This window comes from Trypanosoma brucei, chromosome 7 (assembly GCF_000002445.2).
Source record: "Trypanosoma brucei brucei TREU927 chromosome 7, complete sequence".
Classification (NCBI taxonomy): domain Eukaryota; phylum Euglenozoa; class Kinetoplastea; order Trypanosomatida; family Trypanosomatidae; genus Trypanosoma; species Trypanosoma brucei.
In genome coordinates this window covers 2,055,315-2,083,073 of record NC_007280.1, presented here as the reverse complement: position 1 = coordinate 2,083,073, position 27,759 = coordinate 2,055,315, and the positions used below count along the sequence as shown (strand labels likewise).

General features: G+C 52.0%; 6 protein-coding genes and 1 non-coding gene across 7 annotated transcripts, besides 9 other annotated features; all 7 read left to right on the top strand.

Annotated features, from left to right (window-relative positions):
* Positions 1-27,759: part of a sequence feature (sequence corresponds to BAC RPCI93-21H15) that runs on past both edges of the window.
* Positions 101-124: a microsatellite.
* On the top strand, positions 503-3,241 carry Tb927.7.7220 (hypothetical protein, conserved; the record flags this gene model as incomplete). The annotated part of the gene is made up of 1 exon (XM_841249.1): positions 503-3,241. One exon carries the CDS (start codon positions 503-505, stop codon positions 3,239-3,241), a length of 2,739 nt encoding a protein of 912 aa, XP_846342.1.
* On the top strand, positions 4,469-6,559 carry Tb927.7.7210 (hypothetical protein, conserved; the record flags this gene model as incomplete). The annotated part of the gene is made up of 1 exon (XM_841248.1): positions 4,469-6,559. One exon carries the CDS (start codon positions 4,469-4,471, stop codon positions 6,557-6,559), a length of 2,091 nt encoding a protein of 696 aa, XP_846341.1.
* Positions 6,927-6,954: a microsatellite.
* Positions 7,099-14,286, top strand: Tb927.7.7200 (hypothetical protein, conserved; the record flags this gene model as incomplete). The annotated part of the gene is made up of 1 exon (XM_841247.1): positions 7,099-14,286. The coding sequence occupies one exon, from the start codon at positions 7,099-7,101 to the stop codon at positions 14,284-14,286; it is 7,188 nt and encodes a 2,395-aa protein (XP_846340.1).
* Tb927.7.7190 (hypothetical protein, conserved) lies at positions 15,403-19,359 on the top strand (the record flags this gene model as incomplete). Its single annotated transcript, XM_841246.1, has 1 exon — positions 15,403-19,359. One exon carries the CDS (start codon positions 15,403-15,405, stop codon positions 19,357-19,359), a length of 3,957 nt encoding a protein of 1,318 aa, XP_846339.1.
* On the top strand, positions 20,384-22,321 carry Tb927.7.7180 (leucine-rich repeat protein (LRRP), putative; the record flags this gene model as incomplete). The annotated part of the gene is made up of 1 exon (XM_841245.1): positions 20,384-22,321. The coding sequence occupies one exon, from the start codon at positions 20,384-20,386 to the stop codon at positions 22,319-22,321; it is 1,938 nt and encodes a 645-aa protein (XP_846338.1).
* On the top strand, positions 23,754-23,825 carry Tb927.7.7175. Its single transcript has one exon. It is a non-coding gene; the product is annotated as a tRNA-Ala (tRNA).
* Positions 24,005-24,030: a sequence feature (AT_rich).
* Tb927.7.7170 (CYC2-like cyclin, putative) lies at positions 24,507-26,681 on the top strand (the record flags this gene model as incomplete). Its single annotated transcript, XM_841244.1, has 1 exon — positions 24,507-26,681. One exon carries the CDS (start codon positions 24,507-24,509, stop codon positions 26,679-26,681), a length of 2,175 nt encoding a protein of 724 aa, XP_846337.1.
* Positions 25,026-25,099: a microsatellite.
* Positions 26,725-26,891: a sequence feature (CT-rich).
* Positions 27,025-27,054: a sequence feature (AT_rich).
* Positions 27,061-27,121: a microsatellite.
* Positions 27,121-27,145: a microsatellite.

The following is a 27,759-nucleotide window of genomic DNA, read 5'->3' as shown; positions in this document are numbered from 1 at the left end:
TTGGTGAAATATTTGTGATCACACGTTTGTAGCTTCATTTCCAATGACGCACACATACTACCTACTCTCCTGTACGTTTATTTCCTCGATTCCCTTGGGATTGTTTTGTTTTGTTTTTTTTTGTCATAAGCGGTACGGTGCGAGTCCCTAGAAAGAGAAACAGAAAAGTGAGGAGGGCACCAGAAGTAGGAAGTGAGCGAGTAACTAGGGGCTTAAGCAAGTAACGACCCTGTAGGGCCAACGGCAACAGGAACATAGTAGTTTTAATCATCAACTACACGAAGAAGAGAGGAAGACAGCAGCAGAGTAATACGACACGCACGCGTACTAAAATACATATATATATATATATAAGGAGGAAGTCACAGGGCTATCTGTGTAGGTGGAGTGCAGTCGCAAGACCCCTCAATAAATCATTTCGCAGTGTAGGCGAAGAGAAGGGATTTGTGGCCTGAAAACTTGCTGTGCCCTTAGTCTCTAAACCCGTCACTCATCTCTTCGAATGAGCACCAGTTCGTCTATATTCTTTGAGGTGGACACTGAGGGGAATGAAGCAGCCGAGGAGGAAGAATGTCACAGCCTTCGCGAGGTCCCTAACCCAGCGGCCAATACGAATGCGGTAGCATGCAACACTAGCGACGACGTGATGGCAGCTGGAGGTGCTCTGTATAGGCCCTGTGTATCGGCTCTATCTGTCCCTCGTTCGAGTAGCTCAGGCGATGCGACCAGCGAAGAGATGCAACAAGATGTGCGACTGATGCTGCAGCGAAACGTCGGTCTAGAAATACCAGCCAGTGATCAAAATGAAGAGCAAAGTATGAGTTGGGTGACAGCTGAAACGGTGGAGCAAATGACCGATGTTGATGACCCCGAAGGAACAGGAGAACGCCTCAGGGGCCAGGAGGTGAAGGTTGTGAAGGATCTTAAGAGGGAGAGTTCTGGGGAACTGAAAAGAGGTGATGGTAGGGAATATGAGACGGAAAGCGATACCGATTTGGCTGGGATCTCTCGTCCGCATAACCACTCCATGATAGCCGATAAGGTAAACGCGCTGAACCCCGCCCGGTCTCCCCGCTTCCTCCCCATTCCCTCAGGCAATGCCAAGCACAGGGATATTGAAAGGGGAAACAATAGCCTTAGCGTTGCCAATAGTAACAGGAGTGGAAACAATAATGCTGAACAACAGGTTCACAGTAACGGTAATAATGCAATGACTGCTAGTACGAGCCCGCCCCCCAAGGCAAGCGTGGAAGGACCTGCATCGGCACCAGCAGAAAAAGGGGCGGATGCGCAGCTTAAAAGAGAAAAGAAATGCGATGCATCGTTTCCACAACCAGAAGAAGCAGGAGCGGTGAATCCCGAGCAAGTCTGTGACCAACCTGCTATTCCGGTGCATCCCTCAGCCGCCCGTGCGGCTCCGGAAGCTAAGCAAGTGAAGCAGACGGCCAAAGAAAAGAAAAAAGGAGGATTTTTCAAACGTATAAAGGGCTTGTTTTCATGTTGCGGCACCCGCAATGTCGTGGGAAAGAATAATTCAAAAGAACTAAGGACTGCGGGCGGTGGCGCCCCCATCGCAGCCAGTGGAAAGGCAGAGAGAGCCGTTGCCTTGAATGCAGCGGTAGCAGAAGGAGAAAGGGGGAAGAATGGCAAAGCCGGCTGTTCGCTGAAACACGAACACGATGAAACAACCCCCCAGGGGCGGAAATGCGGAGGTGAACACTCAGATAACGAAGGCACCACAGCCAACAGCAACGGGAAAGATCGCAAAGGTGAACCGAAGGTATCGCGTTCCAAACATGATGGGATGAAACCAGATGGAATTACAAAGGAAGCGGAAAAGAATATTGGCAAAGTCACCGTAAACAAAATTGCCGAGCGGGGTGCAACCACCCGAGCCCAAGAAAGGGGGTCCTTGCGGTCCGAAAGGGATATTGGTTTAAAGGGAAATGACGATGGTGGCGTGGATGATACGGAAACAGATTGCTTCTCCACAATCCCCAACGAGGAGCAGGACTCATTCGCGACAGGCGTGCTTCCCCAACCGTCAGCACAGGCCGCGTATGACGAAGGGAAAAACTCGGGAGATGCTCGACGGGATGTGTCTGACACTCTTGTCGGAGATGATGTAACTGATGAAACACTCAAAGAACGACAGAAGCCAGCGAGCGAAAGTGAAATGCACGACGAAAGGGATCAGACATGGCGGGCGGCCGGCGCAGGACAAACGGAGGATGCGAACACTGACCCTTCCGGTGCTTTCTCCCCTCAATCCATATCACTGTGTCCATACTGCAATTGCACCGGTAATAAACAATGCAACTGCCGGAGAGACGGTGAACCAGGCGATAGCAAAGGTGGCAATGGAAGTGGGCAGGCACCACCGGTGGGCCGAAGAAAGCCTCGACCAAAGTGGTCGATTGGGCCAAAGAAAGACACGGATGGCGCGAGTCAGGTGAACAAAGAAAGCAATGTCGTTCGATCTGGTGGTGGCTCCTACGTGCAGCTAGCAGAGAAGCGGCGAGAGTATTTAAAGAATACAAAAAGAGGGCAACAAAACATTGGAAGGGTGCGTAATAACTCCTCCAGTAAGGGCACTAGCGGTGGAGCAAGGCAGCAAGCAGCCCCCATGCAGCAACTACAGCAATATCAATTAGATCAAACCTCCCAGCAAAGGTCACTGAAACACACTCCTGTACAACAGCAACAACACGCGGAAGGCGATGGATCGGAAACCGGTAACCGCACTCCAGTGAAAAAAATGGCTGACGAGGAGCGTGCGACCTGTGGTTCGCGGTCGGCGACACCCCCGCGGCTGCCCCCACCAAAAAACATTCCGGAGTTTATGAACAGTCTCAAGACTTTAGATAACGCGTTTAATCACTTAAACAATCCACCCAAGTTGCCCTGTAGTTCGGAAGAGAATTTTTCATGGGAGCACTTCAAGAAGCACTTCTACCTCGCCGGACAGCAGTTCCCCAGTGAAGTGATGAACGATGAAGAGTTGCGAGAAGTCCTCGCTGACCTTTCGACCAAAATGCGGCCCTCATGCTCCGCTTGTCGGTCCACACCTTCGGAGCTGTGGTTGTTAGAACTTCTAACTGGTGTGAAGAGCAGTCAGTTACTCGTACGGTTAGAGAAGAAATCGCTATATGAAACTCCTGCAGAGACGGCTCTAAGGGGAACTGCGTCGAGGGGCGGTGAAGTCGTAACTTCGGCGGTGCCTGCCTCTCACGAACAATAGCAAAGTTATGTTGCTGCACGGTCGTTCTATGCACAATTGCGATAACGATAGAAAAAACTCATACATGAACATTTTCATAGAAAAACAAATAGGGAGCTAGATAGGGGAAGAACGAATGGAAAGGGAGAATTACGTTTCTGGGTGTACATTGGAGTGAAAGTGTCATTGTGGCAGTCAGTGAATTGGTTCGTGTATTGTATGTCTTTTTTGCCTAGTGTACTGGATATGATTTATTTTTATGCCGTCTGCAGCATGCTCGGTCTCTTGCGCCTTATGCGTTCGGTTGCAATCGTTTTTTCTCTGTTTTTGCAAGTTAATGGTCAGCCAATTCCATGTTTTCGTAGCGTAAAATCACACAGTACTGTAGCTCCCCTCCCCCTTGCCCGCCTGGCCTGTATGTCTTGCCGCAAGCGCGAATACAAACTTGTATGCATAACTTGGCAAATATGTGATGTGGTGGAGAGCGCACGTGCGTGAGACACAAACGTGTACATGTGTGCTGTCTTTGTTGTTCTGTTGTTGTTGGGGGGGGGGGGAAGTGTTCATGCGCCTCCACATACACGAAGAGGTTCGAAAGGGCAGCAACCGCAATTGGACGGTAAGGTGTTGGTTATTGGAATGATGTCGTGAGGCGGTAACTATTGAATGCAGTAACGAAACAGCAGTCTTTGTGGCAAAAGCGAGGAGGTGTGTGAACGGGAGAATAATGCAGATCACGGCTTGTGAGGAACCGATGGAGATCATACTGCCTGCAAATATAACCGTGTTGGAAGGCTTGAGGTTAGGATGATGCGTGAACGCGTTACCCACAAAAGGGAGGAAATCTTCCCGGGATTGGGGGGAGCTCTCACTTGATTCAGTCAGTGATATCGGTAGCATGTGCATATCAAGAGAGGGAGAAAGAAAGAAAGGGGAGATATGCAAGGCGAAGATCCGGCGCAGGACCCGTAGTGATTCCCTGTAACCGAAAAATATACAAGAACTTCCCTGTGCATTCCCCACACACACACACCGCGTATATATACGTTTGTGTATACATTTGGTGTGTGTGAGTTTTTTACCACAATCGCTTCTTTTTTCTTTTGCATTTCTCCTTTCCCCACCACTTACCGGTCACCGTTTGCAAACCCGTTAATAAACGGAAAACGCTATTAGGATGCAAACAAACATATACGCGTAATATCGTCCGTTATTTTTGATATTATCCCGTGTCGTCATTCCATACAAATGTCATCCCTGCCAAGTGGTAATGGCAACTGGAGTGCGGATATTATTCGCACGGCCTCCAAGGTGGACGCAGTCACGATGTACAAGGGACAGGCACATGTACGGCGCTACGCGAAGATAAAGCTGCCATTCGACGACACCATAAACACTTCTCCCCGCACGCCAGCGAATACCCCGGTTGCCTCCACGGACGTTGTGGACCAAATGAGTGTTCGTGACGTCACTGCCAATACCAGGGACAGTAGTAATAGTAGTGTCAAGGTGGAAACAGATGCAGGAAGTTACCCCAGTGGAGTTGTAGAACCACAACGGCGCCTGGTTAATGAAAAAAACAAGGAAGACTTGGAAGAAGAAGAAGTGGAGGGAAGGGAGGTGCACATTTACTTCGCTATGCCCCCGTCATTTGATCAAGACTCGGTGCAGGTTCGCTTCGATGCGTACACTAGCGAGCGCGTTCTCGTCTGTGGGGTGTTCTTCGAGAACATTGAAGAGGATCCCGCCACGGACGGCAGCCACGAAGGTGTTGCCGAGGATGCGCTGAATGTGAAAAAGGATCTCCGTACCATGGAGGCGAAGTTAGAGCGGGTGGTAAGGAAACGGGCTGTGAACAAACTTCAGCAGGAGGAACTGAACCACGGGGTAGATATAGCCACGAATTTATTCGACCGCGCGTGCGGCCCCCTCACCGATGAACTCGCTGACGCCCTGGTGACAGATTTTTGGAAGATGCAGATTGACGGCGTGGAGGAACGGACACGACAGTACCTCAAAGAGAAGCGGCGGCTGCAGAGTGAGGACACGCAGCTGGAGAAGGAGGAGATGGATATTGAACGTCAAATCGAACTAATGAACCGCCGTATCTTTGAAGTTGAGGGAGAACGCAACACTGCTCTGCGGTGGTTAGATATACCAGACGTGGAGGCAACAAGTACGAGAGAGTCATCGGCTTCCGCGGGTCGTCATCGCTTTTGCTGTATTGTGGTGAGAACAATGGAAAGGATATTAGAGTCGACGGTGTTTGTGTTGTATATTTCGCACGATGCCTCCTGGCGGTGTGAGTATGAAGTTGCCCTAGACAGCCAAAAACGTGAGGTAACACTTCAGTACAATGCTGTTGTCTCTGGCGGCGTGGAGGACTTCGATGATGTGGCCCTTACACTTTCTTCAGCGGCACCACGGCGTCATGCCGGAAGGGGGGCCAAACTTAAGCCATGGCGGCTAGAAGTCTCCGGAGTAAATTCGTGTGGCACCTCCAGTACTGGTAATGCTAAGGAGGGCAAACCCGCTGGGCCCTTCGGTGACGCTTCGGGTGAAAGCAGCGACAGTAGCGATGACGAGCAAGAGCTACCGGATGAACCTTGGAATGTGGCTGGCAACGAAGATGGACCCGGAGGTGTGATGAACTTCACATTGCCGGGTCGCTACTCAATCCGGGCCTTGACTCGATCTGCCGTGGACGCACAGACGGAGCTTCGAGTCCCCATCGCCACCCGCCGCTGGGAGGCGGAGGTGAATTATGTTACTGTACCCGGTGTATCGGAAGCTGCTTATGCTACGGCAACGTGCACGAACGAAGGGACAAACGACAGTGAGGGTGCGTTACTGATACTTGCCGGTAAAGCATCTGTGCAGCTCGATGGTGATTTTGTCGCCAATTCCATGCTTGAACGCACCCCACCCGGGGAGAAGCTGAGAATTTACTTTGGCGTGGACCCCAGCATCGAGGTTCGCAGGGATTTCCTCACCAAAAAGCACGATGATGCTGATAAATTTCTCGGATTCAGTCTCCCCGGATCCAACGGAAGGAGTCGCGTCACGTACTCCTACACCACTACGCTCACAAACAAAAAGCCGATGGAGACTGTGACGCTAACGTTGCGGGAACACATACCCAAGTCGGATGACGAAGAGCTCGTCGTGCAGCTCATTGAGCCTGCAAATTACGCAGTTGACGACGAGGAAAAGAGACGGGGCTTCGAGACGGAAGGAGAGGTGAACATCGAAGTTGTTCTTAAGCCTGGAGAGTCACGAAGAGTTGATTTTTCCTTCGTGATAGACGCCCCGCGCAAGTCCCGTATATACGGACTGTGAAGCAAGCAGACGTGGGGAAAAGGAGGGGAAACGACGCGGATTAACGCAGGGAAGGAATGGTTCTGAGAGGGATGTGTTTGCGTCGTACGTTTTTTTTTTCTCTTAGGAGGGTTCGGTACGAATGAATTATTTGAGACGGTGCAGTAGTTTCATTATTTACGGTTACGGTTGCTTATTTTCTCAAATTACTTTAATTTTTTTTTATTTCTATTTTTCATGCATGTGCAAGTGCAGGTGCTTTTCTTGAGTTGCTAGTATGAAACCGTGTGTATTAATCCACGGTGAGTTACTGCTTGCAGACCAAAGCACCTTCTGAATTTTGAGCGTACGTTTCCTTGGAATCTGTTATTACCCCCTATATTACCGCTATTATTATCGTTATTATTACTATTATTGTAGGGGCGGCACTTGTTTGTTTGTCCCCACCACCTTCCGTGCGTCGCTGCGCGTGCAAGTACCGTTTCCCCTAAAACCACTGATTGCTACATTGTTGCCTTTATCTTTTTCAATAATTCACACTATCACGCAGGGACATTTGTATGGATACGTACAGTAAGTTGTCGCTAGTGAAGGAGAATGATGTCGATGTGAACGATGTCCAAGCGCAAGTAGATGTTATGTACGCGAGTATTTTGGCCTCCGTCGATATGATAATGGAGAAGGAAGCGGCTGCAGCCAGAAAAGGGGCTCCCACGCGCGGGGCAGCTCACCACTTCAAGCAGCGAGGTACGCAGGCTGCGTCCTCTTGCGCATCAGCGGCACCACCAAAACCAGAGACAAGATGCGCACTTCCAGCAACGGAGACGAAGGAGCCTGACGAAGCTGCAGAGACTTGCGCATCTCAATGTGGGTGCTCGTGTGCTCACGAGTGCACGTCCATGGGCCCCAAGGCGTCTTCCGGATGCCAGCACGTTCGTCGTCACAACTCCCAGTTGGCTGCTACAAAGTGCCGTCGGCCTCATGAGGCATCAGCGGAGAAAGTGAAGATACCTTATAGCACTCCGACTGGTCGGGTGGTTAATGCTGCTACGGTCACTAGAAGTTCACAGCATCGCTTCCCCCCATCTACATTCGGAAGTGGTCGGAAGGGGATGTCTGAACCGATACGAAAAGATACGTCACCAGGGCCCGGATCGTACTTCATTGCGGATGACAGCAATAACGACAGTGGGGACTGCTACCGCGGACGGGGTGCTGAAGCTGGGCATAGTAAGAAAAGTCACACAAGCGGTCCACATCACACGGGGGTTGAGGTGGTGGAACAGAAGGCGGAGAAGAATGAGCTACTCAAGAGACAAATGGAAATACTCTGTCAGTGTTATTGGAAGCAAATGCCTGATATCGACGCACCGAAGAATCCCGCGGCTCACGCGTCCGACTGCCCTTGTCAGTCACTGAGAACAGTGTGTACAGAGGGGGACAATGACGATCACACCAGCAGCCGCAGCAACTCCGGCAGTGAGGCTGCTCAACCTTGCGGCAGCAGCACAAAGAAAAATAGCAACAAAAAAAGCGGTGCGACAAAGGCACATGATAGTTTTCAGAAATCTCCCTCGGTGGTGTCGCCGCGGCTTGTAGGACGGCTCTCCAATCGGGGTGCCGTATTCGGAATTTCACCTCGGTGCACTATTTTCGCTGTAGACACATCTGACACTAATACACATCCGAAGCACCGCTCCAGTCAACGAAGGCGCGGCAGAAGTGAGGAGGAAGTCCGAAGCGGTCAGCGGGCAGTGGGAGACTCAGACGTACATGGCAGCGTGCCTTCATACTTGAAACCAACAAAACGAGTTGATGGTGCCTCGGCGGGGGTGTCACCGGGTCCTGGGGCGTACGATGTGTCTGGTGAATTAGGTATGTCTGCATTGTCCCCCGGGAAAACGGCCACTGGGGGGGTGCTAATTGGACGGGCAGAACGAAAGTTGCATGCTGTCAATAATTTTCCCGGGCCCGGAGCGTACGACGTCAAGGAAAAGAGTATGACAGAAACCTCATCAAAGAAAAGTGCCCGCACCCTATCGAGTAGTCGTCGTCAGCTTTCTATACTTCCCACAAAGGAGGCGGTGCTCATACCAGGACCTGGCGAATATCACCCAGAAGCCGCGACACTCTCCGACGCGCGGCGGAGGAGCCCTCCTGCTTTCTCATTTGGTCGTGCGAAGTTACTACGTTATGGACGAGTGCCACTCACTTCTTCACCACCTTCTGAACCAGCGAACGTACCAGGTCCAGGCACGTACGATACCGCTTCTGTGCCAAGCGACAGGTGCACAGCCGTCAGTGGTCGCAGTGCCGTGATAACGAACGTAAGACGTGGTGGATCTCCGTGGAGCAAGGAGCGCACTTCCCCTCATGAAGTACCTGGACCTGGGGCATATGAACCCGTCAGGAGGGAAAGTGGTCCAGCCTACCTTATGGGACGCCGACCAGCAGAGCGGGTGGATACAACGCCTGGTCCCGGCCACTACGAATTGCCACAAATGTCTACCGGTCCACGGTGGCTTGTGTCGGAGTCGCCCTCGGCACCTCTCGAGCCCCATCCTACCCCAGGACCTGGTGAGTACAGTGTTTCCACATATGAGCTAAAACATTCGCATTCCTCTGCGCCCTTATTCCCTACAGCGCCGCGTGTGCTGCACGAAGGGACGAAAGTTGCTGAGACGCTCCCCGGACCGGGAACTTACGAGACAGAGAGACAGACCAGTCCCGTGCGGTCTGCCATCATGGGTACCGCACAACGAGTATCAACGCTTGGCTTCGACTGCTGTGCTGATGTGCCGGGGCCAGGCACTTACACAGCACTTACCACTGTACAGGAGCCACGGGTCGTGTCGCCTCTATTAAATGCCGCCGCACCGCGATTTGCGGAGAGTAGCGAACCGGGTGCTGAAGGGGCTGCCGGTGTGGTGGCCACCCCCGGACCAGGACACTACGATGCTGATTGTGGGGATGTGGGAACGAGGGGCCGTGCCGCTGTCTTCGGAAGTGCCCCACGAGAATTACCATTCAACGAGGATGAAGCTGCAAAAAAACCAGGCCCGGGTGCGTACGAGATCGCCATGCCGAAGAATAGCCCGTCTTTTTCAATCGGTCAGAAACTTGACGGCCCAGAGCCCAGTGTGTCAGTTCCCGGACCCGGAGAATACGATCCACAAGATCCGATGCCGAACACCCGGGCCGTTGTGATTGGTGAAGCTGCAAGGTTTCAGACTAGCGGTGGGGAAAAAGATCGTCAAGATGTCCCAGGACCAGGGGCCTACACAATAGAGAGACCTCCGGAGTACAGGGGGGCGGCAGTGTTTGGCACAGAGCCACGCCTTTTAACCATCGACCACTCCGTGGGGAACCACGATGGCAACGACGGGATTGGACCAGGTTCATACGATCCCCAAGTGCCTAAAGGTCCTGCATCGGGGGCAGTGTGGAGCGCCGGTCCCAGGTTTGCTGCCGATACACTTAATGAGGTACCGGGTCCTGGAGCATATGACACTCGGCAGAGCCCAACCCCAACTAATGTCGTGAACTTCGGCATATCTTGTGGCAAACCGTCCCAGCGGGCTGATCCCGCAGAGGCTGTCCCTGGTCCTGGGGCGTATGCTCCAAAAGACCCACATGGACGCACGATCCCAGGTGTAGTCTTTGGTTCGTCGCCGCAACACCCGACATCACCAGAAGAGCGTGAAGCGCTTATGCGACCCGGTGTCGGTCCAGGATCATACGAAGTTATCCTTCCCGTCCCGCACACCTTTCACACCACGTTCGGTAGCGCCGCGGATGGACGAATACAGGAGGAGCGGCACGGCGAGTTGGCGGTTGGTCCGGGTCACTACAATCCCCACGATAGCAAGGCCTCTTGTGCGCGCTCCGCCATAATTGGCATGGCACCTCGTCTACAGTCTCATGAAGACAGTTGGAGCATCCCGGGACCCGGAGCGTATTCGTTAGACCCGACCACTGGAGGCGCGTCACCAGTCGGTCCGGTCTCCTTCACAACAGCACCCCGGTTCGACAATGTTGCGGGGGCTGCTGCAGGTGGTGACAACGACGTCACTCCGGGACCTGGATACTATTCAATAGAAGATCGTGGAACCCTCACAGCGGCTGCTGGTGTTCCTGTGTTCAGCAGGGGGCCACGTGTCCTCGATCTGAAGGAACGAGAACACGCACTTCTTCCCGGGCCTGGCCAATATCATCCGGAGGACCTAAGCACCAAGGTAGGTGGAGCAGCCTACTCTTTTGGAGTGGAACCTCGCATGCCACAGGATGCTACCGAGAACGATGGAACCACACCCGGCCCCGGAGCCTACGATGTCACCATCCCCACACTCACAGCTACAGGCACACGGTTCGGTGTCGAACCACGTGCCTTGGGTTCTTTGAACCATGAGGAAGGGCCGGGACCAGGAACGTATAATGTTGGGGCGTCGCGTACAACGTCACCGACGGCACCTGTCTATCGCTTCCCCACAGCTACCCGGGAGGCGCCCAGTCTTGAGGGAAGCGACGTCCCTGGGCCTGGGCAGTACGACTACACTGGGGAAGATTTATCTCATCGCCGAGCCGTTGTTTCCGCCTTTCCCATAAGTCCTCGCTTTGCAACCGAGAGAGGGGAGGACGAAGCCCCTGGACCCGGGCAGTACATGCCCCACCATCCGCAATGGGACTCTTCCCAAGCATACTCTTTCCCCATGGGAGGAAGAAACGCTTCGCTCACTCTAGGAACGGATGGGCCCGGACCAGGAACATATAGCCCACAAGAACCCTCACTAACGGCAACAGCAGCTCTCTTTGGTATTGGGCCGCGCCAAACAAGCGGAGGTTTGAACAACCTCAGTGGACAAAACCATCCGGGACCTGGACACTACAACCCTGCGCTGCCGACGGATACACCTTCCGTTATTTTTGGCACCGCACAAAGGGACGTAGCAAACACGGGTGGCATTGAAGATGCCCCAGGGCCAGGTTCTTACGACCTAAGGGTGGAAAACCGTGAGGGGATAGCGTATTCCATCGGACGGGCTGCTGCCCAGGATCGCATGGCGGTTGATATGCAAAAAGCCGAACTTCCAGGCCCTGGCACGTACTCGGTGCAGCCCGCATTTCCTGCGGTCGATGGTGGGAGCGGGGCCACTTCATTTGTCAAGGCTGCGCGGTTCCCAGATGGCCAAGCTGCCCAAACCGAAGGACCTGGGCCCGGTGCATACAGCATTCAATCGGCGCAACGGACCTCAGGGCCCTTTATTGGTCGAGCGCCCCGTGTTGCCACAGGGGTTGGTGCCAACAATAACGATCTCAGAGAACAGCCAGGACCAGGTCACTACGAGGTCAGCAGTGGAGGGCTTGGGAGTATTGTGGACGGTGGCGTAGCGATGCGTTTCACGAGCGAGCGCTTCCCTGGGCTCAGCGGTGGCGCAGTGGGAGAGAGTCCAGGTCCGGCGTCGTACAGTCCCGCAGAGGCCAGAGGTACGAAGGATGGTGTGTCGTTCCCACAGGCACCGCGCCATTCGCCGGCAGAGCTGAATGATGCTTCATCGCGTCCTGGACCTGGTGATTATGATATCCCCTCTACCTGGAACACCACAGCGGGCAACACCTATTCCTTTGGTGCTGAAGAGCGCATGAAAGCCCCCACGGTAGATGCCGATGTACCGGGGCCCGGTAGCTACGATACGAACCGTTACCTGAACGCATATCAAGCTGGGCCCGCATTCACTCTTAAAAGTAAACCAGGACAGAATGAAAACGGTGGTGACCTTCCTGGTCCTGGGAGCTACGATGCAAGTCGCTACATAGATGAAAGTAGGGCGGGTCGTGCGTTTACTCTTCGAGGGAAAAGTACATTTAACGGCAGCAGTGGCAATGGTGATGTTCCTGGTCCGGGAAGCTACGACCCAAATCGCTATCTCGAACAATGCCAAGCCGGCCCGTCGGTCTCATTGAGAGGGAAAGCAGCCCCCGTCGGCGGACATGATGCTGACGTCCCCGGTCCCGGAAGCTATGACGCGAGTAGCTACTTGGAAAGGTGCCAAATGGGCCCCGCCTTCTCGTTGAAGGGAAAACCAACCTGCGTTGACGAAAACAGTGCTGGCATTCCCGGCCCCGGTAGTTATGATGCGAACCGATACTTGGAGCAGTTTCAGTCAGGACCCGCGTTCACACTTCGAGGAAAAGGTGCGTGTAATGGCAATGACAGCGAAGCTGACGTTCCAGGTCCGGGGAGCTACGATCCGAATCGTTACCTCGAACAACACCACGCAGGGCCGTCGTTTACCCTAAAGGGCAAGGCCACGTATAATGGCGAGAATGGTATTGATGCTCCGGGACCTGGCAGTTATGATATCAATCGCTGTATGGAACAGTCTCAGGCAGGTCCTTCATTCACGTTAAGGGGGAAACCAAGCGACACTGGGCAGAAGGGGCCTGATATCCCTGGTCCTGGAAGCTATGATGCCAGTCAGTACTTGGAGCGGTGTCAAGCGGGTCCTGCCTTCACTCTCCGAGGGAGGGATGCGTTTAACAGTAACAGTGCCGATGGCGACGTTCCTGGGCCGGGAAGCTACGATGTGAATCGATATTTGAAGCAGTGTCAGTCGGGGGTTTCATTTACTTTGAAGGGAAAATCAGCGCAAAACGACAACGAAGCTGACGCTCCAGGTCCGGGGAGCTACGATCCGAATCGTTACCTCGAACAACACCACGCAGGGCCGTCGTTTACCCTAAAGGGCAAGGCCACGTATAATGGCGAGAATGGTATTGATGCTCCGGGACCTGGCAGTTACGATATCAATCGCTACATGGAACTGTGTCAGGCGGGCCCAGCCTTTACTTTGAAAGGAAAAGCATCCCAAGTTGAAGGTAGCGCCGATGTACCTGGCCCCGGTAGCTACGACGTTAGCCGCTATACGGAACAATTTCAGTCGGGCCCTGCCTTCACGCTCAAAGGAAAACAAGTGACCAGCGACGGGGTCGACGCCGACGTCCCCGGTCCCGGAAGCTACAACGTAAGCAGCTACGCAGAACAGTTTAAACCGGGACCAGCTTTTACGGTGAAGGGGAAGCCATCGGGCGCTGCCGAGAACAGTGATGGTTTACCTGGGCCCGGAAGTTACGACACGGATCGATACATGCAGCAATGCCATTCAGGTCCCGCCTTCACTCTGAAAGGGAAACCAACGTACGGCGATGGCCGCCAAACGGAAGATGTCCCTGGCCCCGGTGCCTATTGTCCACGACCTACCGAAACAACTCGTGCAGTTTCCTTCGGTCCATTGCCCACCGTTGATTCGACAGCCGTATTTGAAGTGCGGGTGAACGCAACACCCGGGCCTGCAGCGTACGTTATCCCTTCCACACTAAACCAAAAGGCCGTACCGTTTGGGGCAGCGGAGCGGGAGGTGCAGTGCAGAGCAGAAGATGTTCCAGGACCGGGGGCATATCTAACAGGTGGCCCAGTCGTCTTAAAACCCGGCCCCGCATTTACCTTCGGCAGGGGGCCACGCTCTATGACGCTGGAATCTGCCCAGGAGGACGCACCCGGTCCCGGTGAATATCACCACCCCGTTGACGCAAGACCCACCGTACTTGCCTTCACATTCGCTTCTGCCGATCGCTTCGCTGAGTTTGAAGCAGGCAATGGCGTGGGTCCCGGTGAATATTACCACCCGTACCCTACCGAGACCCACGGTGGTCCGGCCTTCAGATTCCCCAAATCTATGCGTGCTGCTTGAGCGGTCGCGAACAAATGTCCAAAGTGTGGCACATGACGCACGCATGCCGATACGTGGCGCCGTTTTAAGCGTCAGAGAGTGGGGAAGCATATGGCGAGACATCACGTAGTACTCCATTGGGAGATGGGATATGGTACAAGATGGCCGGTCCAGGTGCCGCTTACAAAACGGCAATTGTCTGGTGAGGGTGGGAGCAAACACACTCCACGACGTGTGACGACCGAACAGCTGATGCGGCCGCCGAAAGGGAGGAAAGGGAAAGGAATGTAGAATCTTTACGCAGCAGATATCATTCCCCCGCGCCACAGGGCATGCTGCTGAGTGGAGAAAAAGAGGGAGTGGAATGGGGTGACGCAGACAGCAATGGCTTTCTTTGTTCTCCTATCATATATGTGCCATAGAAACATGGCCCCGTACGTGTGTTTTTTTTTTGTTTTGACATTTGTATGGGGGTTAGAACGCATAGATATTTTTTTTTTCAGGCATACGTTGAGTTGGTTTCGATAGAAACTGAATGTTGATATTTGTTGTACCTTACGCACAGAATTCTTCAGAAAATGAAGGAGGTAAAAATGAAGTGTATAGCGTAAGAGGGCGCCCCCGCGCCAACCTTTGCACAATTCGAGTGGCTATATGTTGCCATCCCCGCCCCAGACATCTTCTTTAGTTACAAACTAAGAAGCAATAAGCAAGTTAATTTTGAAAAAAAAAATGACCGTATCGGCCCATTTCCCGCTTCCTTTTTCTGCGTGTGTGTGTGTGTTTGTTTTTGCACACCCTCCTCCTCTGCTACTTAGAGGTGTGCGTGGAAAGTAGTTTGGCGTTCAGTCAAACACCCTCCTTTCCATTTCTACATTAACCCTCTTCCCACTTTACCCTTCACTGCAAACATATATATTAAGTAAACCTGTTTCGAGCCTTCTGCAGCCAGGGGGAAGGCTGAGGCAGAGAAGGAAAGTAAACTATAGATAGACACACATATACATAATTGTTTATACTGAGAGATATAGATTTATACAAATATATACGAAGTGCAAGCCAGGAATACGAGGAGCTAGGAAGAGCCGGGAATCCTTTTAGGGCGATTTTCTTCCGGTTTCTTCCGCCGCCTCCTTAATGGGAAAAAAGAAGGCGGAAAGGGATAAGGAGCTGTCACTTACCGACATGTTGGGCTCCGCTCCCCCAGGAAGTGTGCCCGTGCAGATGCAGCACGGGTATGGAACAGCGAATGCGCAACCGCGGGGTGGGTTGGCCGCTGGTCAGGCACCACCAGGGCAACCACCGCCAGGGAATTATATGTTAGTTGGTCCCGGGGGAATGGCCCCAAACGTCCGGCACTTGTCGCGAGGAGACCCAAGGCTCGTTAGTCAGCAATCCCCACTTAGAGTTGCTGAGGGAATGGACCCACGCTTCTGTCAACCCCAAATGCGACCAATGACTTTCAGGCAGGACCCGTCTCAGGTCCAACCTTACAACCCGGGGGCTCCGGCACCTCTTTCCAGGAGCGGCATTTTGATGCACCCAGGTGGTATGATTCCTGCTTCGCAGCCTCCACTGCACCAGAACACGCATTTGTACCCTTACATAAACAACCAGCGTCAAACTATGCCTTTACAACCCCAGCAGGGATCCGCTGCTCACGGTCCCGTTGCACCACCCCCATCCACCACAAATACCACCGAAGACAAAGTGGAGCAGGAGTCTGCTCCAACAGAATCATCCGCTTCAAAGAAGTCAAGTTCAAAGGGAGTATGGGGATCCGTGAAGGGGATATTTAATGTGTTCAAGAAGGGAAACAAAAAGGGGAATGCGGAGCAACAGCAGCAACAAGAAGAGGCATCAGCGCCGGCGGCACGAAATCACAACACGATGCTACAACAGCCTGTAGCGGACCCCGAGCAGCGGTTCCGCTCAAACATGCTGGCGAACGCCACACCAGGAACAAGTTATGTCGATCCTACGAAACACTCTCAATCTGCTAATGCAACACCCTTTAGGCAAAGGGTCATGCAAAGTGGAAGCGGTGGCACGGGTGGGGCATCGCCTTTGCGTCATACTGCTGACATGACGCAGAGCAGGACACTGCCGGCAGCCGACACACCTTGTTCCAGTGGGAAACGAAGATCCAACCCCGTTTCCTCCCGGGAGATCCAGTCCGCCTCTCACGAGAAAAACCAAACGAACAAAAGGAGGCAGAAGGATGAGGGAGCGACAGCCTCTTTATCTACAACAAGAGCTTTAGATGATGACAGCAGCAGCAGTGACGGACTCAGTGCTGTTGGTATTGGTAATCAGCGCAACCGCAACGCGCAGCTGAAACCCATCATGTCCATGCCGGTGCCCCGCCCCCGTAACTCCGATTCAGATTCGGACTCCGAGGAGGTAGACGCGAAGGCCAAGAAGCGGGCAACAGTAGAGATCCCGACGACCACGGAGAAAGTAAAAAAGTCAGACGATCGCCGCGGTATGACTGGTCGAAATCAGGAAAGTAGCGCAACGCAGGCACCGAGACGTGCTGATAATGTTGAACCTGTTGTCAAAGAAGCTCCAGCTGAGGCCAAAAGTTTGGAAACCCCCGCACCTTTCGCAAATCATGCGGCGCCAGTAAAGGGCACCGCCCCAATGAAAACGAAGCACGAAGAAACTCAGCCTACTAAGGAACGCATCCCCTCCCCTGCCGTCACCCCCAAAGAAACTCCAACACCACCCCAGCCCGTGGTTAAAAGTGGTGTTGGCACAGGGGCATCCACAACGGGAAGTGGTGTAACTTCTTTTCAAAAGAAAGAGACAGTAAGTAATGATGTGTCACCCACTGTCAACACCTCTAGAGCGGGGGCGGGAAGGGTAATCCGAGAAATTCAGAAGGCCAAGAGTCCCGAACCGAATAGAAAACATGCCACAGATGAGCGAGAACACGGCGGCACGCGGGGAGAGGATAAGCGGTCCACGCATCCCCCACGTTCCCACCACGGTGAAATAGCGTCCGAACGAGGTGAGGAGGTCCTACGGGAAGTAAAGAGCACGGCAACGAACTGCAGGGAACCAAATCGCAGTCCGTCCAGCTCGGGCAAAAGAGCCACACCAGTAGGAGCCAACGATCGTCACAGTCGCGGTCGTACTAAGGAAAGGGAAAAGGACACTTCGAGTCCGGTGAAGAAACCTTCGCCACGGCGTAAGCCTTCAGCTTCCAAATTGGTTGATTGCCGTGTAGGGCAGAATAAGAAACGGAGGCCACCGCAACCCGACAGCAGCGAAGACGAGAGGGAAGAGGAAGAAGACAGTGACACCGACAGCGATGCATCCGTGGAATCATATTCGGGAGATAAATGTGACAAGGGGGGAACTTCACCAGACAAGCATGGTGGGCATCAGCCAGGCCACACGCACGGTTACACCGACAGGGGGCAACGTAGGACTAAAGCGCATGGGCGTAGCCGTGGTGCCTCCCATAACGATCGTTCCTCTTCGCCATCCTCTATATTCCGTGCAACAGACGTGTACAAGTTGTACTTTCTGCTTAAGCAAGAGATGGAAGAATCGCGTAGGCACAAGTCCTCTCGCTTAACCTGCATGAGGACGCCGACCAGGCGAGCACTCCACGGCGGCCGTTGCACCGGATACATGCACGAAGGGGAAGAAAGGAGGTCCCCGTGGAGGCACGGCAGAGGTTGTTTGGACTTCCTGTTGCCCGGTGCTCCTCCTCCGTCTTCGATGGGGTACGTCAGTGGTGGAAGAAGGAGGTCCTCGCGCTCAATGAGCACCAGAGACAACTACACGAGCGACCGGTGTCGCTCCAGTGATTCGGGCCGGGCAGACCGCCCACGTCGCGCGTCACACACATTCGACCGCTCACCCAGTTGTTGCTGTTGCCGCTCAACCTGCACGCACAGGTGCAGCCATATGGCACGTAGACGTAGCCACGCCCGCGGCGACGGTGCAGCTGACCTGCATAAAAATCTGAGCCAGCGAAAGGCGAGCCAAATGCAAGAACGGAGACTATCTGCCGAGCCCAAAGATGAGACACGGGACTCGACACGCAAGGGAAGGGGAACCCGTGCAGCTGAGAGTGGTCATAGTAGCGCGGAGAGACGCAGAACACCAGCCGGCATGGCTGCAGCCCCATCAGATGCTGACGGTTTGAAACGAGACCGTAACCTGAAGGCACCAGCGAGGGTCATCGACGCAGATGGATGCATATCTTCCACAGTGCCCCCCGACAAGAAACTTTCCACAAACGTTTCTCCGTGCAAGCCGTCAGTTTTCGAGACACAACGGGAAACTTGCAGGTCACCTAGTAAGGAAGAATCGCAACGCTCGCGTAGACAATGTGCTGAAAAGCTCCACGTGAGCGATGAGCGTATTAGTGGTCGCGTGCCCGGCTCTCTGTCCACCTCAGCCTCGTGGATGGATGACGCGCCGACAGGAACCTCTAGAAAGACCGGGCCGGAAGGCAGTGATCCCTCAGCAGCCACCACCGAGCGAAATGTGGGCGGCGTTGCCATTCCCGTAGTAGACCTCCGCTGGGCGTTTAGGCCTCGCAGCTCATCAAGCGCCGGGTCCAATACTCCGGTTAGGAATGTTCGGGCACCACATGCTTCCAACTTCAGCGCTGCCCACGACCGGCGGCGGGATCGAACGGGTCCAACGCCATCGAAAAGAACGGATCCTGCGCGCAGTATGAGCGTAAGCTCATGCGGTGGCACCCGTCGCACGGCAGATGTGACAAGGCTGCTACTAAGGGAGCTTTCGTCCACGTCGGCGAGAAGAAAATCAACGTGGCAGCCAACACGAGCGTTTAGCTGTTCAGGGCGGCAGGATACAGGAGATTCCCCTCTACTGCGCCGCCGGAGTATAAGGCGGACAATATCACAGGAGGGGAAAAGGAATGAGGACACATCGTCAACCTCCGTAGTGGTTTTAGAGGAGGTAAAGCTGGACGAGCAAGGCAGGCCGTATGTCCTAATCCGAGAGATACCGCACGGGCCCAAAGCCGTAGAGGCGCAGCGCTGCTTGTCGGAGCGCCTGTCGCAGCCAAAGTTCCGGCGAACACGGCCCGGCAGTGTCGGAGTGTAATGCAGAGATACCCCGATGAGTTTTTAAAAGGTTGCTTTTCTTGAGTTATCCCGCCCTCAGTTACCACAAGAAGCTGTTACGACAACGATTTACCCAGTCCTTTGTTCCTTTCCCTCTCCCCCCCCCCGCCTCCTTTAACTTACCATACTTCTTTTTTACATTTTTTATGTATTATATCCCTTTACAAGCGTAAGCATGTACGCCTTACTTCGCTTTTTTGTGTTTTTTTTGTTTTTGCTTTAACTGGTTCGCTTGGCGGTAACGACACCGGTATCTTCGGGGAAGGGGGGTCATTAATCTTTGGGCGGTACTTGCTTTACTGGGCGGCAACACTCCGCTACAAGCACATCTTTTTCATCCATCATTACAAGCACGTCTACTTGTTACTGCTGCTCCTATTGTTTGAGGCTTTCCAGTGCATGTGTTTAACAACTGTAAACTCCATGTACACGTTTTACATGTACAAATTACGCCCCACCAAAGCTCATGTGGTCTGCGTAGAATTTTTTGCGGTTATTTGCCTTCTCTGCAAAATGCAAAACAGTGTTGGTAAATGAGATTTTTTGTAAAAAGCTCCTGAATTACCAAATATGAGAAGGTTTTGACATAACGTACGAATTTGTAAGTGCTCAACATACTTTATACTAGAGAAAGATCTGGGGAACAAAGCATCAATCTACGGAAACATTCGCCAATCCTATTTTTGCGCAACCACTAAATAACTTCCGGTGGAATCTACGCTTGCCAAGAAGTGGTGCACAGTTCCTCAGAGGCCATTCTCAGCATCCGAAGGGATATCTGGTGCTCACGGCCAAATGCATGGGGAGAGTTAAGCAGAGAGAAGGTGAAAGCATTCTCAGCACAGTGTTACACCCGTTTGTATTGTCCAAAGTCGCTGGGTGTGCAGCTCCACTTCTTCCCCAAGCCTTCCTTTCTTACGTCACTCAAATCGCCCTTTCCACCTTTTTACACAATCCACACTCTTTCCCTCACCAAAAATACAAAAGGCAAAGGGGGAGGCGCGATGGCGAAGCGAAGCCGCTCTGAAGGTGAGGAACAAATGGTAACCAATGAAGATGTGGAGAAGCTGCGGGAGGAGGTCGCAGAACTGCGCAATCATGTCCATATGGTGGCAGCGGAACACGAAAAGCTGCGGGAAGAGTATGATGAATATCGGAGACGACCAGTCACGTGGAAGGCAGTTATAAACTGCGATAAGAACGCACCACTTGAATGTGATGACCCCGCAGACGTGATTGTTGTCGACGACCCGGGGTTTAATCTGAAAGAACTCTCATCACTAAAGGGCGATGTGGGAGAATTGCGCCTCCGACGGTGTTGTGGACGCCTGGACCTCGAGCTACTCAACAATCAAGGGTTATACCTGTTGGAAATCGGGCCGGGTGCTGTAGCCAACATGTCGTGTATCGGTAAATTCCCCTGCCTCCAAACGCTTATCCTGCATGGTACACGGCTGGATAACGAATGGGAGAAAGGTGTGGAGTCCCTTGAGAAACTGCGTGAGATTGTAATGAAGAATATCTCGATGTTACAGGATGCCAAATTCTTAGGGAATGCCCTGTTTCTCGATAGCATCACCATTGAGAACTGTCCCAACATGAATGCCTTCACTGACACACTGACGTGGCCAATTCTCAGACGATTGGTTATTACCGGAACCTCCCTTATCGTTGGCAATGGACTTGTCGAGTATTTTCATGATTGTGTGTCGTTAAAGGTGCTGCGGCTTGGGGATTGCTCGGCGGTGCATAGCAAGATCTCACTGAAAAACTGCAAGAAATTGGTGGAGTTATGTCTTGACAATGTGGGTGTTCGTTCTACGTTCGAGTGGGGAACCGAGCTGCCGTTACTTCGTGTGTTGCGCCTGACGAATAGCGGCGTAACGGATGCCGATGTGAAGGCACTATCAGCATTCACTACGCTCGAGGAGGTGATCCTCAGCGGGAACAAGGAAATTGTTGACATAAGCCCATTGACCAACCTGAGGTCGCTGAAGGTGTTGGACCTCAGCCTATGCAGTCGTGCAAGAATTGTTGGCCCTGTGGACTGTGCGCCACCGCTGGAGAAGCTCCTATTGCGGGCTACTGCGGTGACTGATGAATGTGTGGGAAAGCTGTACAGCACATCCCTGAGCGAAGTCGACCTGCGATTCTGCTCGACACTCAGTAAAAAGACTTCTAAGGACATCGCATCCCTGCGGAATCTACGCAGGCTGTTTTTGGATGACTCACCCGAGGTGGTGTTCCCCGGGCGGAGATCTCCATTGGAGACCCTCGGGTTGTGTAGCGGGTCTGCTTCCACCACCACATTGGAAACCATTTGTGAGTCGGCCACGAATCTCACGTGCCTTCGACTCTGGTACTGTGGTGGGGAGCTGAACGTATCGAAGTTGGCATCGCCGAAGAAACTGAGGGAATTGTATATTTGTGGGCTGCGCAGCGTCTCCGAATTTGCTGCCATCGCCTCGCTGCCGGAGCTCAGCAAGTTGATACTCGAGGGTCCCTTCGTGGGGAATAAGGAAATTGAAGACCTCTCGCGGTGTGAAGCACTGCGGTCGCTATGTGTGAGAAACGCCAAGCACTTGACACACGTTGATCCTGTATTTGCCATAAAGACTCTCGAGGAGTTGAGTTTGAGTGACTGCGAGTTACTCGAAAAAATCAGTGCCGACAAAAGTGCCATCCGGTCTTGCGTTCTGAGACTCTGCGCCATCCCTATTGCAGCGGAGGGCCTCAAGAAGCTGGCGTCCCAAAAGGCCATTGGGAAGTTACTGCTGGAACGGTGTGGCTCAATACGCTTGGATGATATAATCGGTGTCCCATGCACACTCACTGACTGCAAGGAGATTGTCTGCGACCACATGCCGATACCGCCGAAGATCCACACAGTGCGTACGCCTGTCGTGGTGCTCGAGTCCGCTAAGAATCGTCACGGTTGGTAACGAGTTGACGTGTGTTGGTGGCAGCCATGGTCCCTTGGTTTGCCATACCGTCAGCTGATCCTAATTGCTATATGTTTGTGCTTGGGTGTGTCAATTTACTTCGCTACACCTCTGTTGGTTCTTCCTTGGCATCGTTTTACACATTATCTGTTGCGGTGGTGAGGAGTTGGCACAATAAGCACTACGAAGTAACGGAGATCTTCCGGACTTCGGGATGGAAAAGCGGCGTGATGTGGGATGGACAGTCATTGTGAAGGAGACTGAAATGCTGCCCTTGGGTTGGGTTGGTTTTCTCACACATCTTAATATCGAAGTGAGCAAGTGGAAGATGAGTAAACGAGACAGTACTCCTATGGAAAAGTGAGGAGATGTTACCGTCACCTGTTTCATCAAGGATGATATTTGTCATTGCACGTGATGTGCTTCCGTTGTAGTGCTATTCGGATTCCCCTCCCCGTTGCACTGCGTGCTGACATATCGTGTTGTGTGGGGCGGTGTACCCTCTTTTCTTTCCACAACAGGGCTACTCGCAAACTGTTTTACATGTGTAATATTTCACTGTTGTTGTTGTCAAACTTCCCCTTCATTCCACATTCACTACTGTCACACATTCTCTTCTCTCTGATTCTTTGGTTGATGTGTGCTGCGCCGCCACTGCGGTAGATACACCGTAGTTGTTGAGTGGAAAGCAAGGTGTGTCCACGATAGAGGGGACTACAAAACAAAGAAGAGTCAAAAATAGGGCACCAACAGTGCAGTGGATCACTACAAACTCACGGGTAAAGTTTCCTTGTATGTCGCTTGCTTACCTCAAAAGGATGGTAGCTGAATGTGTTCCACGCATGTTTGTCCTATCAGTAAGATGCTTGCCAGCACCCGTAGAGGAGGTATTCATTCCCGTAGCTGATTGTCCTGCATGCATGACTGTTCCTCTACGCCGCAGCCGCGCCACACAGTCCGAGAGTTGCGAGACATCCTTATGAAAAATATTATTTACCAACCCCTGAAGCGGGGCCTCTTGATTTTTCCTTCTGAATATCTGATTGACACCAGTTGTTCATGTGCACACGATTGCACTGGGTCATGTGTGAGACGCCATTTGAGCAGTGGAGACACATTACAGGACCGGCGCGAATACCTTGTTGTCTTCTTGTTCCGTGGGAGTTTGTGAAATTGCATTACTAACTGGAGAATACGCAGCTGCCTGGTACCCAACAACGCATGCTTTCGATGCAAATGCAGCCGTATATGTGGTGGAAAAGCCTTCCGTAGAAGCCACGTGTGCAAAACCAAGATGGGTGGGGAAGGAATGGAGGTGGTAATGATGGATAGCATCGGTTGTGTCTCCCCCGCACTTTATGTTGTGGCTTGTGGCGGTTATGGCTTGTAGCCACGCAACGGTAAACGAATGCAGCGCACCGATTGCACTACGGGGCGTGTAGCTCAGTGGTAGAGCATCCGTTTCGCATACGGAAGGCCTAGGGTTTGATCCCCTACTCGTCCACGTTTTCCATCCACTCAATTCTCACACCTTTTCCCCATTGGGAAAAGGGGGGACGGATCGCGGTATGCTTCCTCTTCTCTTCATAGTGCAGCACGGTTTGTGTTTCCATTTGTTGCGCGCGTCACTGTCACAAGGGTAACGTCCACTCCGGCCGTAACAAGATGGGACGGGTGGGTTTCATTATTTTTATTTATTTATTTTTTTTGCCACTACACGCCAACATATCCGGTCTTGTCCTTACGTCCGTCTGCACTTGTGTGTGTACAAATTCACAAATATTTATTTTCCTCGGTTCCTTCTCTAGCACTCGCTTAAGGGGTGATCGGGATACGCAGGACTTGCAGTCGCTCAAGCGCGGGAGCGTAGTAACTAGTGAACACGGTAGCAAATATTATAAATAAGGAAAGCTTTTGAAAAATAAAGGAAAGTTGCGGTGGTAGTGTCATTTGGGTTGTAGGTGAATAAGTTGAGTTTGTAATAAAGTAAGACACGGTAGAGGCCCTGACTCAGGAGACGCTGTGATAGGTAAGGGGGAGAAGATAGTAGGAATTATTCTCTTTTTAAGATTTAAAAAAAAAAGAGAGAGAAGGGGACCGAGTGGACGGGCTTACGCAAACTAGTGTTTTCTGTTCAGCCTGTTGCGACATTCCCGCTTAGGACGCTGTCAGCGCTGCCGCCGGTATGAATCCACACGCCTGTGGTGTTTCTAATTCGTGGAAGCCCCTTTCGCCACAGCGAGACAACATACACACCGACATGCTGGACAATATCAATGATAACGACGGCGAGGACGATGCATGTGATTACCATCGTAATCATGAAATGCATAAAAAGGTAAAACGAGCAAGGACAGGGACTGCTCACGATGTCACAACAGTCGCCCACATTAATTCAAATTGTAGTAGCTGCACGAGCAATGGTAATGATGATAAAGGTAGGCACGTAGCCCTTATAGGTAGTAGCGACGACAATCGTAATAACACCGAAGTGGTGTGCAACAAAGGGGTTAAAAACAACAACAACAGCGACACAAGTGCCGCTAGTGGTGCTGTGGATGAGAGGGGTGCAGTGAACGGATTATCTCCTTCGTGTGGGCAAGAGGAGGAAGCACGAGATGAACTGGGGCAAAAGTGTGGCCACGAAAACAACGAAGTTGCGGGGGGACGTGACACGACGAAAGGCAGTGGGTTTATTGCACCAGATGGTGATGGCCGTCCTGCTGATGGCCACGATAGTAATGGTGTTGTCAACGGGGATGATAATGCTGATGGAGAGAAGAGAGCTGTGACGCTTCCAATTGAACTGGACACAGTATGCAGGGGCCTCGTGCTTTTCTTGGAGAGCTTATGCGAGGAAAACTCATCGGAGCCGCTTCTCACAACAGATTTCCATTCCTCCTCGATTCCTGGGACGTCAATAGCTGCCTATACCCAGCGCTTCAGGTTGAGGGGTTCCTTCAGTGGGGAGACGCTTCTGGTAAGCCTCATTATGCTGCTCAAGTATTCTTTTACCATTTCCCACCCCGTTACGTACTATAACGTGCACCGCCTCATGATCACCAGCGCTATGCTCAGTGCTAAGATGCGTGAAGATCGGTTCTTCGACAATAGGTATTATAGTTTTCTTGGTGGTATTAAACTATCGGAGATGAACAAACTCGAGCTGCGCTTCTGTTCAGTGCTAGGGTGGGATCTGTGGATAGATGACGAGGACTATGAAACGCTAGCGAGACTCATGAGGCGGCTCGTTAAGGAACTTGCCGAAGTGGAGGTCAGCAGCAACAATGACTGCGTTGGAGAGGACGTTAGCGCACAGAACGAGGTAGCGCTACGGGAGTTTGGGGCCCGCTTTTGGGCTGAACACCTCCGTCCCTGGAAATGTGGGCTCGAGTCAAACCTCGCACGACGGGCCCAGCGCATGGAACAGAGCGATCGGATTTTCCTGAACCGAATTCGAGAAAGGAGCCGCCAGTTTTACCTTTCGGAGAGCAACGGGATTAACGGTTATGGCTGTTCTGCTGTATTGGTGCCTACCATATACGGTCGCCAAATGTACCAGATGACCACACCAGTGATGATCAACAGGAGTGGAGAGGCTTGTATGGACAAGAAGGTAGACTTCCGTCAGCAACAACAACAACAGCAGCAGCAGTTTGGCATTGCCAATCGTAACAGTCGAGAACTTGGCACTGACCACAGCGTAGCTGCCGCAGCAGCTTCAAGCTCTGTTACTGCGGCATCGGCATGCGCGACAATGGTGGGGGCGTCGGGTACCGTAGCTAATGGCTTCTCGTCATTTGGAAATTCCGTCCGCATGGATGGAGGCTCGCTGGTTACTACAAAAGGTCAATACGTTGTTGATGGCTCTTCCTCTTCCGCGCCACGCCCTCACAACTTCGACCACACCAATGGGCAAAGTTGTGTGGATCCATTCAAGAAAGATTTAAAGACCTCTGTGACCGGTAGTGTTGGAGGCGCCGGTGTAAGTTGTGACACCGTTGGTAACGGCGTTAATAACGGCCATCGCTACGCTAGTGGGACTTCAGTAGGAAACGGTACAACTGGCTCAGCAGTGAAGCAACAACGTAGGGGTAACGTCAGTGAAAACCATAATAATAACAACACCAACGATATCGTTGTTGTTAATGGTAGTAGCGGCACTGATGCCTCCAACACAGGCTCAAATAAATGGTTCTCGCGCACGGTACGAAGCAAAATACAGCACGCATCCGCGATCGCAGTGTCGGATGAGCAGCAGCAGCAGCCACCAGCAGAAAAAGGACTGCCATGGCAAAGGGGTGAAAGAGGTGTAGGAGCGAAGCGGCGTAAACCTGATCACTACAGGGACTACCGATAATCAAACACGGCACAAACTTTTGAAATGGAGATGTGAAACTAACGAAAAGGGAAAAGGAGAGGTAAAAGGGAATATTTAAGAAGGAAGAAAAAGGAAGCTGAAGGGGGAATGGGGATGCGAGTGGAAAAGAAAACATGGGAAAAGAAGGTTAAAGGGGAGGAAGAAGTAAGAGGCTGAGAAGAGGAAAATGAATGAAGAGTGAAGTGAAAATGTGGAGACTGGAGGGGATGCAGAAGGAAAGGGAGGGAAGATCCTCCGCTTCATCTTACTTTCCATTGGTCTTGAGTCAGTCAAGTAACGACAGCACGATTCTGCTTGTCTATCAATCCCTATATTTCCGTGCATTTATATATGTATATATATATATTAATATGTGAATTGTGTTTGTGTGTGTGTGTGTGTGTGTGTGTGTGTGTGTGTGTGTGTGTGTGTGTGTGTGTAGGTAGGTAGGTAGGTAGGTAGGTTTTATTCTCACTCTCCTGGCTCACCAGGGACCATGAATGCGCATGAACTTTCAGTCAGACATTGATACTTATATAAATGGATGACCCCGTGTTTGTGCGTGTGTGTGCTTTGTTTTTGCATATGTCCATCGATTAACACGGCGCGGCGCTAATTTATAGGGGAAGATATGGAAGTAGCATTATTACGGTATGTATTGCATTCATTTTAATTGTCGTGGTTTGTCGTGCTGTGATTCAAAAGCAACTTGTTACTGCATTTCCCCCTGATTCCGTCAACCCACGCGGGCACAAACTCACGTGTAAATGTTTTTCGTCCTCCTTTTATAATGTTTTCATTTTTCAGGTCGTTAAAAAATATCTTTTATATTGTTTCTTATCTTTTTTTTGTATTGTTTCATTTGCCATGTTTGTTCTTTACTTACAGTTATTGTTCCAACTATTTCTATCATTATTATTGCTGTGGAGGTATATCACACTGGCCTCGTCGCGTTCCCCTCGTACATTTCGTCAGCTTCGTCATCTCCTTCTTTTTTCTTTGGTCAGTGTGTTATTACCACAGTTACAGTTATTATTACTATGATTATTATTGTAACACGACTTATTACTGTAAGTAA